At 40.0% G+C, this 18,325-nt stretch overlaps 1 protein-coding gene across 1 annotated transcript in view; it reads left to right on the top strand.

The window, feature by feature from the left end:
- hydin (HYDIN axonemal central pair apparatus protein) overlaps positions 1–18,325 on the top strand; it is a 541,323-nt gene that overhangs the window by 51,837 nt on the left and 471,161 nt on the right. Inside the window, exons 5-6 of the mRNA XM_052028752.1 lie at positions 2,172–2,306; positions 7,217–7,416. Coding sequence (XP_051884712.1) covers positions 2,172–2,306; positions 7,217–7,416 — 335 coding nt within the window. The remainder of the gene's footprint in view (positions 1–2,171; positions 2,307–7,216; positions 7,417–18,325) is intronic.

Consider the following 18,325-nt stretch of genomic DNA (forward strand, 5'->3'; position numbering starts at 1 on the left):
TGAATTATTAACCTTAATAATGTGCTTAAGATGCTTGAATATAGTCTGAATCCACAATCTTCTAACTCAGAATTAACTGAGCTAGGACTAGCAGAAGATTAGAGAGAGGCAGATATGATCATTATTCTGACAACAGTATGTTGGGCACGGATTTTGATAGTACCACGGTGTTGCTGTTTACCATATTTTGAAGGGATAATTTGTATCATCATATTTTCGTTCAAATCACCATGATGACTTTTGACATCAGAGAGGATTCTTGTAGAAATCAAGGCTTTTAAAAATTGATGTATGTCTTGTTCCTTGGGACTAGTGAGAAATCTCATTCTCTATTATAACAGCTGATTGCTGTTAAGTAATTCCAGTTCTGCTCTACCATGAAAATCATGGTCATCATGTGATTAGCTGTGGAATTCCTGCAAGATTCCTCAAATAAATAGAAACCTTCAGCAAGTAGCTTTTGGTAGCACTAATAACATGAACATGCAGGGAATGGAGGCATGTGGATCATGTGCAGGCAAAAGTTATTAGTTGAATTTGGCATCATGGCCAGCACAGCCATTGTAGATGGAGAAATTTTGGTAAGGCCACTGGTTGGCCTACAGTAAAAAAAAACTTGCAATTGTAATGGAGAAGTTTGCTGTGGATAGGAAGAAAGCAAGATTGTGGGGCCTTCTTCAACCGCTGATGATCGCTGGTGCTTGCTGGCAGTTGGAAAACTTTACAGTGGTGTTTTGCATTATATATTTGGTGTTAATTGAACTGTTCCAGAATTCTAGTTAAATGTATAGAACCATAGAAAACTACAGCACAGAAAACAGGCCATTCGGCCCTTCTTGTCTGTGCTGAACATTATTCTGCTAGTCCCATTTACCTGCCCCCAGCCCATACCCCTCCAGACCTCTCTCGTTCATGTATCTATCCAATTTACTCTTAAAAGTTAAGAGCGAGCCTGCATTTACCACATCAGATGGCAGCTCATTCCACACTCCCACCACTCTTTGAGTGAAGAAGTTCCCTCTAATGTTTCCCCTAAACCTTTCCCCTTTCACCCTAAAGCCATGTCCTCTCGTACTTATCTCTCCTAATCTAGGTGGAAAGAGCCTACTTGCATTTACTCTGTCTATGCCCCTCATCATTTTGTAAACCTCTATCACATCTCCCCTCATTCTTCTCCGCTCCAAGGAATAACGTCCTAACATGCTCAGTTCTTCCCTGTAAGTCAACTCCTGAAGACAAATGTGGGACAAGTTTAAATGGTCTGAAGCTAACTTTTGAATTTGGCGATAACTCTGATATTTTCCTAAATGTCTAGGACTGGAGTTTCTACACTACTTTATCAGTGCAATTCATCTGAAGTGATAAAAACCGGAGCATAGGTTGTGGAACTTTAAAAGCAAATTATGTTTATAGCACATTGATTTTTGTGATCTTCTTTGCCAGATTAAAAAGCTATTCCTGGCCATCCTCGAAAAACTATACTGTGTGTTTCAACTAAATGTAGGGATTTATGGGGCGTTGAAGAGGCTCTTAAAATTAATTTTTAGTTGCAAATGTATTAGTATGAAAGTAATAGCAGAACACTTTGAAAAGAATAGTAGGATTGACGAGAGTCAGCATGGATAATATGAAAGGAAAATCAGTTGGCGTTCTTAGATGTGATTGGTAGAATAGATAAGATGGAACCAGTGGATGTGGTGTATTTAGAGTGTCAGCAGCTTTCAATAAGGAACCCCCCCCTCCACAGGAGGTTGGTTAATAAGCTGGAGTGCAAGGAACCAGGGTAATGTTCTGACATGGATTGAGAATTGGTTATTAGATAGAAAGCAAAACGTGGGAATAGCTGGATCCTACTCAGGATGGCAGGCTGTGGCAAGTGAGATACTGCTGAGATTGCTGTTTGGGCCCCAGCTTTTCATGATTTTAATCGATGATTTGGCTGAGAGGACAAAATATCATCTTTCTAAAAACGCTTCAGAAGGACTTCTGTTGTAATTTTACCAATTCCAGTTGGTGGCAAAGTCATAGGATTTGTCAAGTGATAAAATGTCATGGTGAAAAATACCTGGAGGTAAAAATTGCATTTCAGCTAAATGCAAGTAACACTTTAAACACTGTATTACCACTTAAAATCTTCAGTCTCCTTATAATTTCATTAAATATGTTTTTAGGTTCCACGAATGGTTAAAGTTATTCAGGAAGATTCTCCGTATTTCGGAATCATCTGTCCCAATGATGTTGGTCGTAAAGTGGCACCGGGCATGGTCACCACATTCAAGCTCGTTTTCACACCTGAGGAAAACAAGGTGTGTGAATTGCAAATGAGGTTTATTGAAAGTGTCATTCAGTTGTTACAAAGAATTAGAATCACAGAGAGCTAAATTGGGCAGCGTAGCCCTCATTTTCTTTGGACACTGTGAATAATATTGAAAAATGGGGTCTGAGACACACATAAACACCAGTGATGTAAAGTGTAAAAGATGCCATCAGGATAAAGTTGTTTGCATAGATCTGCCTAACGAGCATTGACAGCATGGAGGATATGCAGATTATGATACAAATTAGTGTGAAATGCTGATTTGTCATCAGGTTTGCCTTTTTCCAGTGCACACCCCAGCTAATTCCCTGCCTCAAACAGCCCAATCGAGAAGCTGAAACTGAAGAGGAAGAACAACATAAAGTACCAGGAAGAGGAAGCGAGAGGCTACAACATTAAAAGTCAACGTAAACGTCCCTTCCTGCCCTGTCTCGAAGTGATCAAATAGTTCACTAGTGCTTTAATCTCATGCTGTCTCTTCACCAACAGCACACTTTTTATCTTTCACCTGTCACTGACCTTTGTCGAGTAATGCAAGAGTAAAGTGCACATTGTAATCTAATATGATAAATACAGTTATTTAACCATGACTCCAGGGAATTCAGCAGTACTAGAGTACAGTGCATTTCTACTGCTCTATCCAATGCTTGAACATAGAACGTAAAAGAGTACAGCACAGGAACAGGCCCTTCGGCCCATGGTATTGTGCCTAACTAATTAAACAAGTAATTAAATGCTAAACAAACGAATCCCTTCTATCTACACAATGTCCATGTCCCTCCATTCTCTGCATTCATGTGCCTATCTAAGAGCCTTTTAAACGTCTCTATCGTATTTGCCCCCACCACCATCCCTGGCAGCGCATTCCAGGCACCTACTGCTCTGTGTAAAAGAAAAACTTGCCCTGCACATCTCCTTTGAACTTACCCCTCTCACAAATGCATGCCCTCTAGCATTAGGCATTTGAACCCAGGGAGAAAGATACTGGCTGTCTAACCTACCTATGCTTCTCATAATCTTATAAACTTCTATCAGATTTCTCCTCAGCCTCTGCCACTCCAGAGAAAACAACCTAAGTTTGTCTGACCTCTCCTTACAGCACATGCCCTCTAATCCAGGCAACATACTTGTAAACCTCTTCTGCACCCTCTCCAAAGCCTTCATTATCCTTCCTATAATGGGGTGATCAGAATTGAATGTAATACTCCAGATGTGGCCTGACTAGAGTTTTATATAGCTGCAATATAACTTCCCCACTCTTGAACTCAATGCCTCGACTAATTAAGGCAAGCATGCCATACATCTTCTTTAACACTCTATCAACCAGTGCAGCCACTATCAGGGAGCTATGGACTTGGACCCCAAAATCCCTCTCTACATCAACACTGTTAAGGGTCTTGCCATTAACAGTGTACTGTCCCAAAGTGCAACACCTCACATTTGGCTGGATTAAACTCCATCTGCCATTTCTCTGCCCATATCTCCAACTGATCTATATCCCGCTATTTGGTGTACATATCCCTTATATTTAAATCTTTTGATGGGCTCACCTTTGTCCATTAATTTTTTTTCCTCTGCCAAAGTCCCAATTGCATCACTGTTCCTCACTCAATTCCACTGACAACATAAAGCTTTTTTCAAGCAAATGCAGGTCGCTCTCATCAACGAATTTTGCTCTCATTACTCTCCTCACACGTACCACTGTCTAGTCTCTCTATATACAATCCATTGTAATGAGTTAATGGAACAACTAGATTGTGCAGCTTGTCAGGGCACATGCATTATTTCTGGATCATCGTTCAGCCCGCCCACACACTGATAAATATCCTTTAAACATTGACATACTGTGGAGTGCCCACCTTGCAAATATTGACCTGTTCCCAACTTCCAACAACAGCTGAAAAAGGAAATCATGCTCTTGTGGTATATAATGTCAAGCTGGTTGAGTATTTATAGGCAGATAGGTTAATATTTGGTAGGAAAAATGTCGAGGGGCATCTAGATTGAAATAATCAATTGTTTTGGTAAAGAGAAAAATGTAGCCAGCACAGATTTCAAAAGGAATGATCCTCCCTGACAAACTTCCAAAAAATCTTATGTAGTGCATAGACTTTCAGAAAGCATTTTGACAGCTGTCAGTGGAGAATATCAGCAGAAATCATGGGACAGATAACAAATCGGATTAAAGTTAATCCAAAAAGAGAAAACGGAGAATAGGAGTTAAGGCTGAGAGTTAAATCACAGGATTAAGCTAATGGCATATAATCAAAGACTTGGATATGGACTTCAGGAGGATTATGCTAAAAATTGCAGATGATACCAAAATACAAAGTTGCCAATGGATGCTGCTGAAATGGGGTATAGTTTTAAAATGTCAATGAGAAGCTTTTTTGTTTAAAAGAACTTCAAAAAGTGGAAGTGTAGGGAAGTAAGTTGGGGACTGAGGACAATAAAAGTGCAACATCACAGAGTTTTAAAATCAGCTTCTCATCCTTTTTTAAAAGAAATAACTAATGGAATTCTGGATAGTAATACATGAATTATTGATTATAAAATCCAAATGATGACAATGAGCCTCTGTACCTCCTTTATAAACCTTCAACTGCTTTGTTGTGTGCAGTATTGAACTCCACACTAAAAATATTTAAGGTTTTGAGAGAATGTTAAAGTCTTTGAAAAATATACTGTAACTCAGAATGTTAGAATAAGAAAATATAAATTTAAGTAAAGATTGAAAAGTTGGGTCCATTTTGATGAGAATATTACAGATTACAAGATAGCATGAGAGCAATGACCCTTTTGTTGATGTTCTAGATTACTTTGCATAGCTCCTTTGAATGGCTTTGGATGGCAGTATTAAATGACCTTTTTGCTTACATGGATAAAAGCCATGGAATTGGGTCAAGTAAGTTGTTTAGTCTCATCACCCATGGATCTGTCCCTCACTGACACAGAAAACTGAAGTAGATTGGGAAAGCAATATTTTGCCCTCCTACCCTCTGCCAAAAGTGTTGGTGTTAAAGGCAAGCAAATCCACATCTTAGAAGTTTAACCCAGGGAGAAAATGAAGCATCGGGAGAATTAAGAGCCAATTACATTACATTGCTATCTACTTACAGCCTACCGAGATAAAGGGTGCTCCCACCAGAAAATGCTGCTAGTTTCCTCCACCATATGCCAGGAACTCTCCTCACCCTCATCTTTCCACCTTAATCCCTTTTTTCCTTCTGACCTCTTCACCATCCTTTCTCCTTCCAATGTCAACTACCCCTTTTTGTTCCTCTGCCACTCCTGGCATGCATCTGCTTTCTTCCTAGACCCAGTTAATTGTCCCCTGTAAATTGTAGCATTTGATGGCCAAATACGGTACTTGGTCTGGATTCCATACCAGAGATGAAACTCCTGTAGTAATACCTCTTGTTGTGAAGGGTATCCATTTCCGGAAACCACTTTGTTATAAGAAATTTTGTTACAGAGGACAAGTATATAAAAGCACAAAAAATGTTTAGTGACAAATTGTGGCATCATGATTTGAACTTAATGAAAGAGGGACGGGGGCTCCGGGAGCAGCTTTGTTTCAATAGTTTTTGTTATATGGAGATTTATAACATGAGATATTACAGTAGACTTAACCATTTTAGTTTTACAAATCACAACCACTAAAAGGCAGCACTCAGCGTGTATAAACACAGAAACCCTGTGTGAATGCACTGCTATTGCTGATGAGGTAAGGATATAAATTATATTAGTCAGTAAATTTATTTACTTCATCAGGTTCTTTTGAAGAACATGGAAATGATCAAACAATGTTAATGTGAAAGCATTGAAAACCCTGATCAATGCAATGTCAAAGGTTATGTGGAATTTAGCCTATAATAGAACACTATATTTTGGAGTAGTCCCAAGGAGCTTATACTCAAGTGCCAGGAATTGATTTTATCTTTAAAAATAGCTACCATTAATCTGGAAATCTGCATCATTGCCTAACAGTAAGTTAACAGTAATGCCCCATAACATTACCTATTAATAACCTAATGGTAATGCTCCATAATCTCCAAATATGTAGGCTGGGATTTTCTGATGCTGGGCATCGCCAGTAGAATAGGATGTCAGTTCACAATGGGAGATGTTCTGCTGAACCAGGTAACCTAACTTAGACTTGGGTTTATCAACATCTGGGAGGCTGGCTTCCTGCCCCCATTGGGGAGATTTGTTGACTGCTAGCTGCTGAGCTATCTGAATAATTGGTAAAGTGTTCTAAATAATTCTTGAGAGGCTGCTCCTGAGGCTGATGTGTTATATGGCTCTTAAAAGCCATTTCAAAGACCCCTCTTCCAGCATTCTATTCCACATCCTATGTAACTTGCTTTTCTGAATTCACAGCCCTGGATGCTGGTGCCTCACAGTCCCAGGCCCAGTGTTTGCTGTTTTTCTAACCACTTTCCTAAATTGGAGCACAGTTTTCTCTCATTAAAATTGAATTTGCAGTTCAAAGTTCATGTCTTCATCTAGATCGGCTAGGAATGTTTCTGGCATTAACTAAGCAGCTTCGATTAATTTTAAGAACCAAGTGCAATCATCAATCAGGCTGATTGCTGTAATTTCCATATTTTCCATTAGCGACAGTAGCAAATAAACAACATCTTTAAATTGTTAATTTAAAAATTCTAAACAGCCTGAGAGCCAGTTGCTACAATGCAGGACTGCCAATTTATTCCAGTGTACTTCCTTAAAGACTGCTTTTTGTTGGTTTAAGAATTTTTGTCTATTTGGATAAGTTAACAATCTATTCATTTAAAGAAGGGAGAGATCTTGTATTGGTCTTGTTCTCTGAATTCTATGACTCGTGTGAATAAGAATTAAATAATCAGTTTAGTAACTACTGTTTCATTTTTTCAGGATTATATCCATGAACTGGTCTGTATAACAGAGAGAGAGAAGTTTTTGGTGCCTGTAAAAGCCATTGGAGCACGTGCTATTTTGGATTTTCCTGACCACATCAACTTTTCGGTGTGTCCTGTCAAATACAACTCTCAGAAAACTCTTCTGGTTCGGAACATTGGTAACAGAGAAGCTAAGTTCATCCTGCAGACCAAAAAGTAAGAGCTGTAGACCTGTCTTTGAGTGTTTGGTGGGTGGGGTGTACAAGGAAAGTATAAATGACTACTGGGGATTCGCAGTGTATGTAACTACAGTTGGTCTGTCCAGTCCCACATGTTAAGACTTGCTTCAATAGCTCTAGCACTTATTTCATCAGACTTGAAATGCACTTAAACTTGTGCTGCTAAGGTAGATAGAAGTCCACTGCACAGAGGGTTCAGTGTGCACTGCACATTCAGTGTGATGGTAGGGTCTATGCAGGCCTAGTGCAGTTTGGTGCATCACTTCTTCATGTTAGTTGTGAGACTTAGGTTGCCACAAGCTGTAGAGGACTGGTCCATACTCTGCAATGTGTCAGACTTGGATCTAGCTTTCAGGGAATATTCACCAACAAACAAAATATAGTGTACAAGCTGTAACTTGGTCTTTGACTGTACAAATATACAACAGTACTATGGTTATGCATTAGATAACGAGGCTAAATCATTTTCCTCATTCCATGAAGCAAATTGCTCTTGTGGATTGAGGATTAATGTGATTACTATTGTTTAGTTCATTGCTAAATAAAAGCTCCTCAAATATTACTGTGTTGTTTCTGTTTACAAAGCCATGCGAACAGTTTACTATATCAATTTGTCAATACTTTGGTATATTCAACAATCAATTCAACAAGCCTTCCATGACGTGCAATCAAGTCTCTAATTATATTCTGCTTGATTCATTGAAAGTGCAAAATTGTCTGGTCTTTTGTTTACAAGGCTGCTGGAAAGGATGATAAAATTTCTAATCACATTATCAGGTTTCCACACACTTAATATCTCAACTTTCTATTGAATGTATTAAAGGCTTGTACGTGCCTTTGATGTAATCATTGTTCATCTCATTTCCAAATAGAAACAATTTAAATTTAATGTAGATTTCGAACATCCATTGTATGTTAATGTTGTGATATAACCATATTAACTAACCCCTTAAAGCTAGAAATATCCTGACCTGTTGGGGTGGTCAAGGACTAGAAAGACTCTGTACTGGCCACGTGTCTCAAATGCCTCTTTGTGTGCCCTTCCCATCTCCAGAGGGAGCTGCAGACAGAAGCCCAGGTGACTGGTGGGGAAAGCTACCACACCCCTGAGAAAAGTTACATGGTTTCATCCCCAGGCCCACCTTAAAATACAGCATATCATTTTTGTGGTTTCAGATCTTGTTTGTACCCAAGGTAGACTTTACTGCATGGTTTTGGGGACATATTATCTTTGCTGATTTTAAGAGCATGTTAGGTCTACCTTTCCAGCATCTTTGTCTCCTACCTACCCTGCTTCTTGTAACGTCGAAACTCCTCCTGGAATCCCCACCTGGTTCCATTAATCTTGGCTCTAGCTGAGTTTGTGGCTGTTCTGATGAACTCTGCTAAAATAGCTACACACTTTCTTAACAGCATTTTAAAAAAAATCAACACTGTGCTATTATTTCTCCACATAACATTCTGTTGTAAACTGGCCTACTGGGAGTTTGAGTCATTACAGGAAAGCCAAGTAATACCTTTGGTTAGATACATCTAAAATAATGTTGTCCTTTATTAATAATTAAAACAGAAAATGATGGAAACACTTGGCAAGTCAGGTAGCATCTGTGAAAAGAGAAAGAGTTAACCTTCTGAACATCTCTCCACAGATGCTGCCTGGTCTGCTGAGTTCCTCCAGCATCATAATGTTTTTCACCTAGATTCCAGCATCTGCAGTCCTTTGTTTCTCTAACCTTCTGAAACCCTTTGTCAGAAGAGTTCTTTATTAACCGAGTGCAGTGTTCAGTCCTGGTGTTTAAGTACAACAACCACATTTGTCTAAATCCCTTCACAATGGTAATAACATGCTACTGTAATATTTCTGTAGTTTTTTTAATTCATTTTGTTTGCTGGGTGTGAAACTGTGTCACGCAAGGCAAAATATACAAAATATTATAACTGGAATAGTTAAAGAAAAATAGGAAATGCTGGAAAATAATTAGCAAGTGTGGAGAAAGCTGGGCAGTTCTGACAATGATTTTCATCACCCTGCAGAATGTTAACATTTTGATTTGTTCCTCTGTAGATCCTGGCAGGGCAAATAGTTGTGGTAGAGTAGTTAGGCTCAGTGGCTTCTGTGATTGTGAGCCAGTAGATCCTGCTGGAAGGTTCTGATACCTACTTTTGGATAAATGCTGTTGGAGCTGGCTTATCGGATTGTCTTTAATGGGCAACATTCCAGTTATCCTGTGGCTTTAGAACATTAATGTTTAAATCATGTTCACAAGGCAAACTATTGATTGAACTTGCCCCAGCAAAACATCAGCACTAAGTGACCTATTCCAAATACTACACAGCTATTTCTGCAGGGCAAGCCTGCGAGTAACACAGCTGTACAAAGGAGGACCGAGTTCCCAGGGCTTCTGAGGCTGGATTGCCAGACCTGGAAGCCACATGTGGGTCATGGACTGTGGTCTGGGAATCCCTGATAAAGACTTTGAAGAAAACCCTCTTGAACTTATCAGTGGGCAATTGATACATGTGGCCTTATAACTCAGCAAGTTTTGAGCCCTCAAGACAAGATGGTGTAAGGAGGAGAGACTGAGGAAAACACAGCTGACAGCTTCTAATATTATGACATGAAAGTAATGTAAGTAAAATGAAATAAAGTAAACTAAATGGGACGATCACAGGATAAAGCTTTGTGCTGATTTATCCTCATTAATCATTGATCAATGTCTATTGCATTTGGATTCCCTCTTAACATGCAAAAATAGTGGTGGTAATTTTTCATGAGCACAAGAAGGCTGATTTCATTACATAAAACAATAGATTCTGATCCTCAGACCAAACAATGAAGTATTGAAAGTAGTCTATCTTTGGAAATTGATGCCAGCTATTATTGTTGCTTGATTTGCCCTATGTCTATAATTGGAAATGTTTGTACAGTGCTCTATGAACCTTCTCACTCAGCACCAGGATGTTTTCAAATTGTGAAACCAAGATGAAGTCCCAAGGTTAAGTAACAATAAATTAGAAGAAAACATGAAAACTAGACAAGTTATATTAGAAAGTGATTGTTTGGTAAAGGGAAGATGTGGAAAGCTAAGGTATGGAGAAAGTTAATTGAAAGCTACATGGTGAGTCTGGATGTCAGCACTGTGAGAATTAAGCAAGGAAGGATATGCACAATTGTCATTTAAATCAAAGAAAATAGCAGGTTTCAGAGAAGCACCCACTAGAATAGTATCAGTAATTGGAGAGAGAAAAGAGGCGAGAGGTGAGAGAGAGATAAATCAAGACTTTTTTTCGGCTGTCATGTCCAGTTGGGTACTGAGCGCCTTAAGATAAATAAGTGCATTTGAACCATTAGTTCATTCATCCAGGAAGTCTGCCTTTCAGTTATATGGTTAATAATTCCAGGATTAGAACCTGCCATGCTCTGTCTTGAAGTTCATTCCTTGTCTTAGTCACTTCTTGTCTCAAGGCGAACCAGGTTTAAATTTTCCCTTTGTTGGTTTGAGTCTGTGTACCTTTGATCAACTTCTGTACTTATATCTAAAATAACATGCTGGATTTCATGCTGTTTACTTTCAATCAGAAGGCATCACCTTTTAAAGCTGACAAGCCCCAATTTACTGACTACTTTCCTCATTTCATACACCAGTGATTGTAGGAATCTGCTTCATGGGTCTTATCTGAGCTCCTCTCAGTGCCCGAGTATCTATTATGTTAAGGATTGCAAGTAGTAGTCCACGCGATCTGATGAGACTGTGCTTATAATTAAGCTGTGAAGCATGTTGACTTCTACTCTACTGCTTGTGATGCACAGTTTAGCATCCTGCCTTGCTTTGTTAATGCACTATGGAGGTTAGCCATATTGAGGATCAACTCTATTAAATGCTAAATCCCCTTCAACATGATCCTTGTTTATTCTGACAATATGGAGTGCTAATGTGATTAATTTTATCCCTCTATGTTGTGCCTTTCAGTTGCCTACATTAAATGTTATCTGTCTTTGTTTTGCCTGCTTACATTATAGGCTTGAACATAAAACATAGAATTTGCAGATATTACAGTGACTTCAGTAGATAAGCTATTAAGTGTAGAGGAATGTTGGAGATGTACAGCTGCACCATTAACATTGCATAAGTGGCATCCTGGCCTTTACATCTTCTTAAAAAAATGCATTAAGCAATGCAATGTACCACAGCTGTGCAGTATAAATAGAGTAACTATATCACAGAAAATTAGGTACTTACAAGCCTAAGTTAAGTTTTAGCAATGTAATAAAACGTTATTTACTGTCAACTTTCCTGACATTGAAAATTAACAATTATAAATATGGTATCTCAGTCCTGCAAGTTTTAATTGTTGCTGGAGATCTTACATTTTGTTTTAGCTGCTTTGTCTCTCTTACTCCGGTGTTTCATTCCCTCTTGTTTATCTCTACCTGTACAAAATTTAACTTTAAATTCACCATCCACACTTCCTTTCTGGTCTTCGCATTGCGAGTTTTGGAATGCTTCAAAATGATTAAGATGACAGAGTTACTCTGCAATGTTCACTTGGATCCCAGGGATCCTACAGAGGGCACTGTGGTGTTTCAACTCACACTTACACCAGCTTGCAGTGGACAACATTAAACAGGCAAGAGTAAACCGATCCAATAGTGGGTACTTTTGAATGGCTTGCCATTGCAACTTTGGGGCAATTATGTCAAACATTTTGTATTTCTTGATCTGCCCCTTGTAATTTGCCGTCATGTACAGACTTGATCAATTTGTTCAGCATTTCTGAATCCAAATTATATTGGTGATAATTGTTCCAATACTGAAACCTAGGATATGACTAACTCAATACAAACTGACTTGTTCTTGCCTTTCCTACTCTTTAAACTGTTTGACATTCAGTCCCACTATTTATCTTGCACACCTGCTGTGAGTATATCTGAGGTCAAATAATATTTGAAAATCCAGATGAAAATGTGAAAAGAACACAGTAGGAGCAGGAGATGGTCATCAGGCCCCTCAGGCCTGCCCCACCATTCAATATGATCATGGTTGAGCTACACTGGCCCCAACTGCTCTTCTGTGCCAGTTTCCCATTGCCTTCAGTTCCATGCTCTTTAAAATATTTATCTGTTTCCACCTTAAATAGTATTAATGATCGAACCTCCACCCTCTGGGACAGAGAATTCCAGAGATTCACTGCCCTCTGAGAGAAGAAATTTGTACGCACCCAAGTTTTAAATGACCGGCCTTTATCTTGTAGCTATGTCTCCTTGTCCGTGATTCTCCCACTAGTGAAGACATCTCAACATCTACTCTGACAATCCGCATAGGATAAAGGTCACCCTTCATCCTTCCGACCTCCAAGGAATACAGATTTTATCAGGCAGGACATTTATATTTTGATCATGTGCTGCAGGGTTATTATGGTACTGATAATGGTCAAGCTTACTCCTGATAAATAGGTCTGACATTTTTAACTGCCTGACATTTTCTTTGCTTCAATGTTGCATGTTACTTTGGTGGAAATGAGAAATATAAAGTCTGTTCCACCTTGACTTTCAGTCAGCCATGTTTTCATCTTAGATGTTTCATTACAGTCTGCAATTGCTCACAATGAGAACATTTCCAGGCGTAGGAATGAGCTGAGCTTTGCTGAAGTGTTGGTGAAAGCAAACTAATCTCTACAATTTCAAAGAGGTTTTCACACAAACCCTAAATTATCCAATAATGTGAAACGTTCAGCACAGTGGATTGTCAATAATAGGGCGATTATTGGATGGCCGAATTGTAGCAACTACTTATTGACCGACACTTCCTGAATTGCTTTGAAGTCCACTGTGGATAAAGGAGTCAGCTTCGAGATTCCAGTGCACTCAAATGTCTGCACAAGGGAGACATGGGCATGACTGTATAGATGTCGCAATTGTTCTAGTTGGAGGTTTGACAACTGGGAGTTGTGATCAAGGCCAGGTTTGAAAGTGGGAATTGGTGCCATGGATGTGGGGAAGGAGAGCCTATGGTCATTGGCCTGATTGGGACCATTCCTGTGATAGGAAGGGGAGAGACAGGTGTTGGAGTGCAGTGACAGATGGTGCCTTTGATTGAATGGTTTAGTTGGTACAGTAATAAGATCATAAGAAACAAGTCGGAGTAGGCCTTTTGGGTCCTCATGCTTGCTGCACCATTCAATAAATTTGGTGGCTGACCTTTTACCTCAGCATCATTTTCCTGCACTTCTCATATCTTGATCCCTTTAAAATCTACAAATCTATCCAGAACTATCCCTATCTAGAACTTACTCCAGTATGATCCTCCACTGCCCTCTTGGATAATAAAGATCCACCAGCAGCTGGGTACCTGAGTAAAGAAATTTCTCATCTTAGTCCTAAATGGTCTACCCCTTATTTTGAGACTATGACTTCCCCCCACCCCCCCTCCATTCAAGACACCAGAAACATTAACCCCCTCTACTCTGTCAATCCTGCATCCACCCAAGAAGCCCAATGAGAATTTTGTATGTTTCAGTGGTATTAGCTCTTACTCTTCTGTACTCCAGAGTACAAGGCTAGTCTGATTAATCTCTTCTCATATGACAAACCTACTATTCCAGAAATCAATCAGCTGAACCTTTGCTGCACTCTCAATGCAGGTATATACTTTTAGGTAGGGAGATGAGAGGTACACAATATTCTATTTGTAGCCTCACCAGGGCCTTATATGATTGCACCAAGACATTTCTGTCCTTGTACTCAAATCCTCTTGCAATAAAAGCCAGCATACTGTTTGCCTTCCTAGTTGCTTACTGTACCTGCATATTAACCTCCAGTGATTCATCCACAAGGGCACCCGAGTTCTTTTGAATTCCAGCCTTTCAATCTCTCCATTTGAAAAAATTCCCACTTTTTCCCACCAATGTGAATAATATGTTTTTTTCACATTATATTCAATCTAACATATTACCACTTTTTTCACAGCCAATGCTGCGTTTAGTGCCAAGGGACATGCGTGATGAAATAAGTGGCTAGAGAGCCGGAGATCAGAGGATTGTTGGGGCACAGGGTTTGGGGGTTGGGAGGGCCATTGGCAGATAGCGTTTCAGAGAGGATTTGGTGCAGTGTGTGGGGTGGAAGAGGCAGAGAATGGAAGGAGAGTAGGGACTTATCTGCTGGGATCTCAATCCAATGTACTATAGGAAGACAGTTTTTCTGGAAGCGTTGATGATGGTTGCTCCTTGGAAATGACATAATCCTGTCCGTAATCAAAAAGGAAATTGCTTCATGGTATAACAATGTATCACACAGGGAAGTGATCAGTCAAATTTCCAGAGTGATGTGAAACAACCCAGAAATGGTTGTTACCAAGTTTTACTCCAAAAAAAAGTAACATCTTCAATTGCATATTACTGAAAAAATACTATGTTATGTGATTGAATGTCTAGGCAGCTGCAAAGCATGATATACCCAAAGTTACTTCAGTTTAATCATTATATAAAATCTTTAAAAGTGAAGTCTGAACTGAAGTCAGATCTCATGGGAATAACCAGTGTGAATATTATGAAGTCAATGGTATAAATTGGCATTTTAATGAGTGCCCCTTCAGGTCCTGCATATTAATTCTTTCATCACTACCTGGCCAAGTCACCCGGATAGCAACACATAAGAAGGTTGATCGGAATAATGTTTTTGTTTTAGCAGAAGTCACAATGGAATTTCAGGACAGAACACCAAAGCCAGGGGTAAAATTAGAAATACTGCAAGAATTGCAGGCTCCAAATCGAGGGACGCAGCAAAAACTGATGCAAGAGACGTGAAATTGAAGGTTCATCTGTATTTATAGGGCAATGAATAAAGCCGATAGTCTGCAGTAACAAATTGCTGCAACTTATGATTGTGAAATGGTTACATTAACAGAAGGATAATTCAAGACAAACCAGGAGTGAAATCTTAATATTTCTAGTTACCAAAAATCCCGAGAATGACAGAGGAGGAAGAGGGGGAGAGGTGTTGCAGTGTTGATTTCTATTTAGGAAGCATATAGCAGATGGTGCAAGGACAAAACATATCTTGCTTGAATTGAGGACCAGAGGGGAAGTGGCAGATGGCAAAGAAAATTAAAGATAATATGAAACTGAAAAAGGTTTACAATAAATGTTAGGGGTAAGATTCCATTAATAACCAGGAGATTATAGAAAGGAAAAGAGGGATATTGAAAAAGTTCATACAGGAAGCATACATGGTTACATGAAAAGATTAGCAGGCAATATTAAATTGAATCATAAAATATTCTGCAACTGTAAGCAGATAGCTAGGAGAAAAAACTGGGCAAATAAATACCCTGCTAAAAGACCTCGAGTAGAGCGAGAGGACATGGCTAAAGTATTCAATGCAAACTGTGCATCTTCTTCCACAAAGGAAGCAGATAGTGAGAAGTTTACACTTGGGAGTGAATTTATGGACAGGATAAGAATATTGGAGAAATTGTTGTGAAAAGATTGGCATTACAGCTCACAGAAAGAGACAACGGTAAACGTTGGTTAAAATTTGAGTTTTGGGAGAAAAGTGCTTACATTGCTGGAGAAGTATCCTGAACACCCAGACCAATGTTCTGCCAACATGAGTTCAAATTCCACTGTTCCAGCTGGGGAATTTTTAATTTGATATTTAATAAAATAAATCTGAATAAAGTTAATATATCTGGCAAGCACGAAAGTAGCAGGTTGTTGTAAAATTTCATTTACTGTGAATTTGAGGAAGGAAATTTTCTGTCCCTAGCCGGTTCGGCCTATGTGACCAAAGACTCATAGCAACATGGATAACTCTTAACTGCCCTTTGAAATGGCTTAGCAGAGGACAGCTGTCATTCTTAAACAACAGACATGACAATGGAATGGAACATCCTGTTGATCTGCAAACCTTTCCACACTAACACTGGAAGAAGTATCAAAATTGACTCTCCTAGTAGTAGAGACCAGGCAGATAACAGTTTGACACAGTCATACCCATAGAATAATATCTTTTAGCTTTTTCCTTCAGACTCTTCCATCATTATCTCTTGGTAATTCCTGTTCCTTTGGAGCATAGTCTTGCCTCCTCCAACACCATTTACTTTGGACAGACCTGCTTGGTGTGGTGCCAGTGGGCCTGAGGACTCTCAGCATTGACTGTGGACTACATAAAGTATCATTGGCAATAAATTTAAAAATCATGAAATCTCTTGCTGATTACCACCAGTTTATATGATGAATCAGAAGTCTTCCACTTGGGGGAACCTGTACACCTATGAGGGGAACAGGATATACTCCGATACCTCCCAGTTAGAATCCATCATTTATTGGTATTGGTTTATTATTGTCACTTGTACCGAGGTACAGTGAAAAACTTGTCTTACAAACCGATCATACAGGTCAATTCATTACACAGTGCAGTTACATTGAGTTAGCACAGAGTGCATTGATGTAGTACAGGCAAAAACAGTAACAGTACAGAGTAAAGTGTCACAGCTACAGAGAAAGTGCAGTGCAATAAGGTGCAAGGTCACAACAAGTGACGTGAGGTCAGAGTCCATCTCATTGTATAAGGGAACTGTTCAATAGTCTTATTACAGTAGGGTAGACGCTGTCCTTAAGTCTGGTGGTTTGTGCCCTCAGGCACCTGTATCTTCCACTCGATGGAAGAGGAGAGAAGAGAGAGTGTCCTGGGTGGGTGGGGTCTTTGATTATGCTGGCTGCTACACCAAGACAACGAGAGGTAAAGACAGAGTCCGAGGAGGGGAGGCTGGTGTCCGTGATGCACTGGGCTGTGTCCACAACTCTGCAGCTTCTTGCAGTCCTGGGCAGAGCAGTTGCCGTACCAAGCCGTGATACATCCTGATAAGATGCTTTCTATGGTGCATCGGTAAAAGTTGGTAAGAGTCAAAGGGGACAAACCAAATTTCTTTGGCCTCCTGAGGAAGTAGAGGCACTGGTGAGCTTTCCTGGCCGTAGCATCTACGTGATTTGACCAGGACAGGCTGTTGGTGATGTTCACTCCCAGGAACTTGAAGCTGTCAACCCTCTCGACCTCAGCACCATTGATGTAGACGGGTGCATGTGCACCACCCCCTTTCCTGAAGCAATGACCAGCTCTTTTGTTGACATTGAGGGAAAGGTTGTTGTCATGACACCATTCCACTAAGCTCTCTATCTCCTTCCTGTACTCTGACTCATTGCTGTTTGAGATATGGCCTACTACGGTGGTATCATCTGCAAACTTGTAGATGGAGTTAGAGCAGAATCTAGCCACACAGTCGTGAGTGTATAGGGAGTAGAGTAGAGGGCTGAGGACGTAGCCTTGTGGGGCACCAGTGTTGAGAATAATCGTGCCGGAGGTATTGCTGCCTATCCTCACTGATTGCAGTCTGTTTGTTAGAAAGTCAAGGATCCAGTTACAGAGGGAGGTGTTGAGTCCTAGATCTCGGAGTTTGGTGACAAGCTTGCTTGGAATTATTGTATTGAAGGCAGAGCTGTAGTCAATAAACAATTGTCTAACATATGTTTCTTTACTGTCCAGATGCTCCAGAGCTGAGTGTAGGGCCAGGGAGATGGCATCCGCTGTAGACCTGTTTTGCCGATAGGTGAATTGCAATGGGTCCAGGTTGTCTGGTAGGCTGGAGTTGATGCGTGCCATGACCAACGTCTCAAAGCACTTCATGATGGTGGATGTCAGAGCCACTGGTCGGTAGTCATTGAGGCATGTTACCTTGCTTTTCTTTGGTATCGGGATGATAGTGGTCTTCTGAAAACAGGAAGGGACCTGAGATTGAAGCAGGGAGAGGTTGAATATGTCCGCAAATACTTCTGCCAGCTGATCAGCACAAGATCTGAGCACACAGCCAGGGACACCATCTGGGCCAGGT

Source organism: Pristis pectinata, chromosome 13 (genome assembly GCF_009764475.1).
Source record: "Pristis pectinata isolate sPriPec2 chromosome 13, sPriPec2.1.pri, whole genome shotgun sequence".
NCBI classification, from domain to species: domain Eukaryota; kingdom Metazoa; phylum Chordata; class Chondrichthyes; order Rhinopristiformes; family Pristidae; genus Pristis; species Pristis pectinata.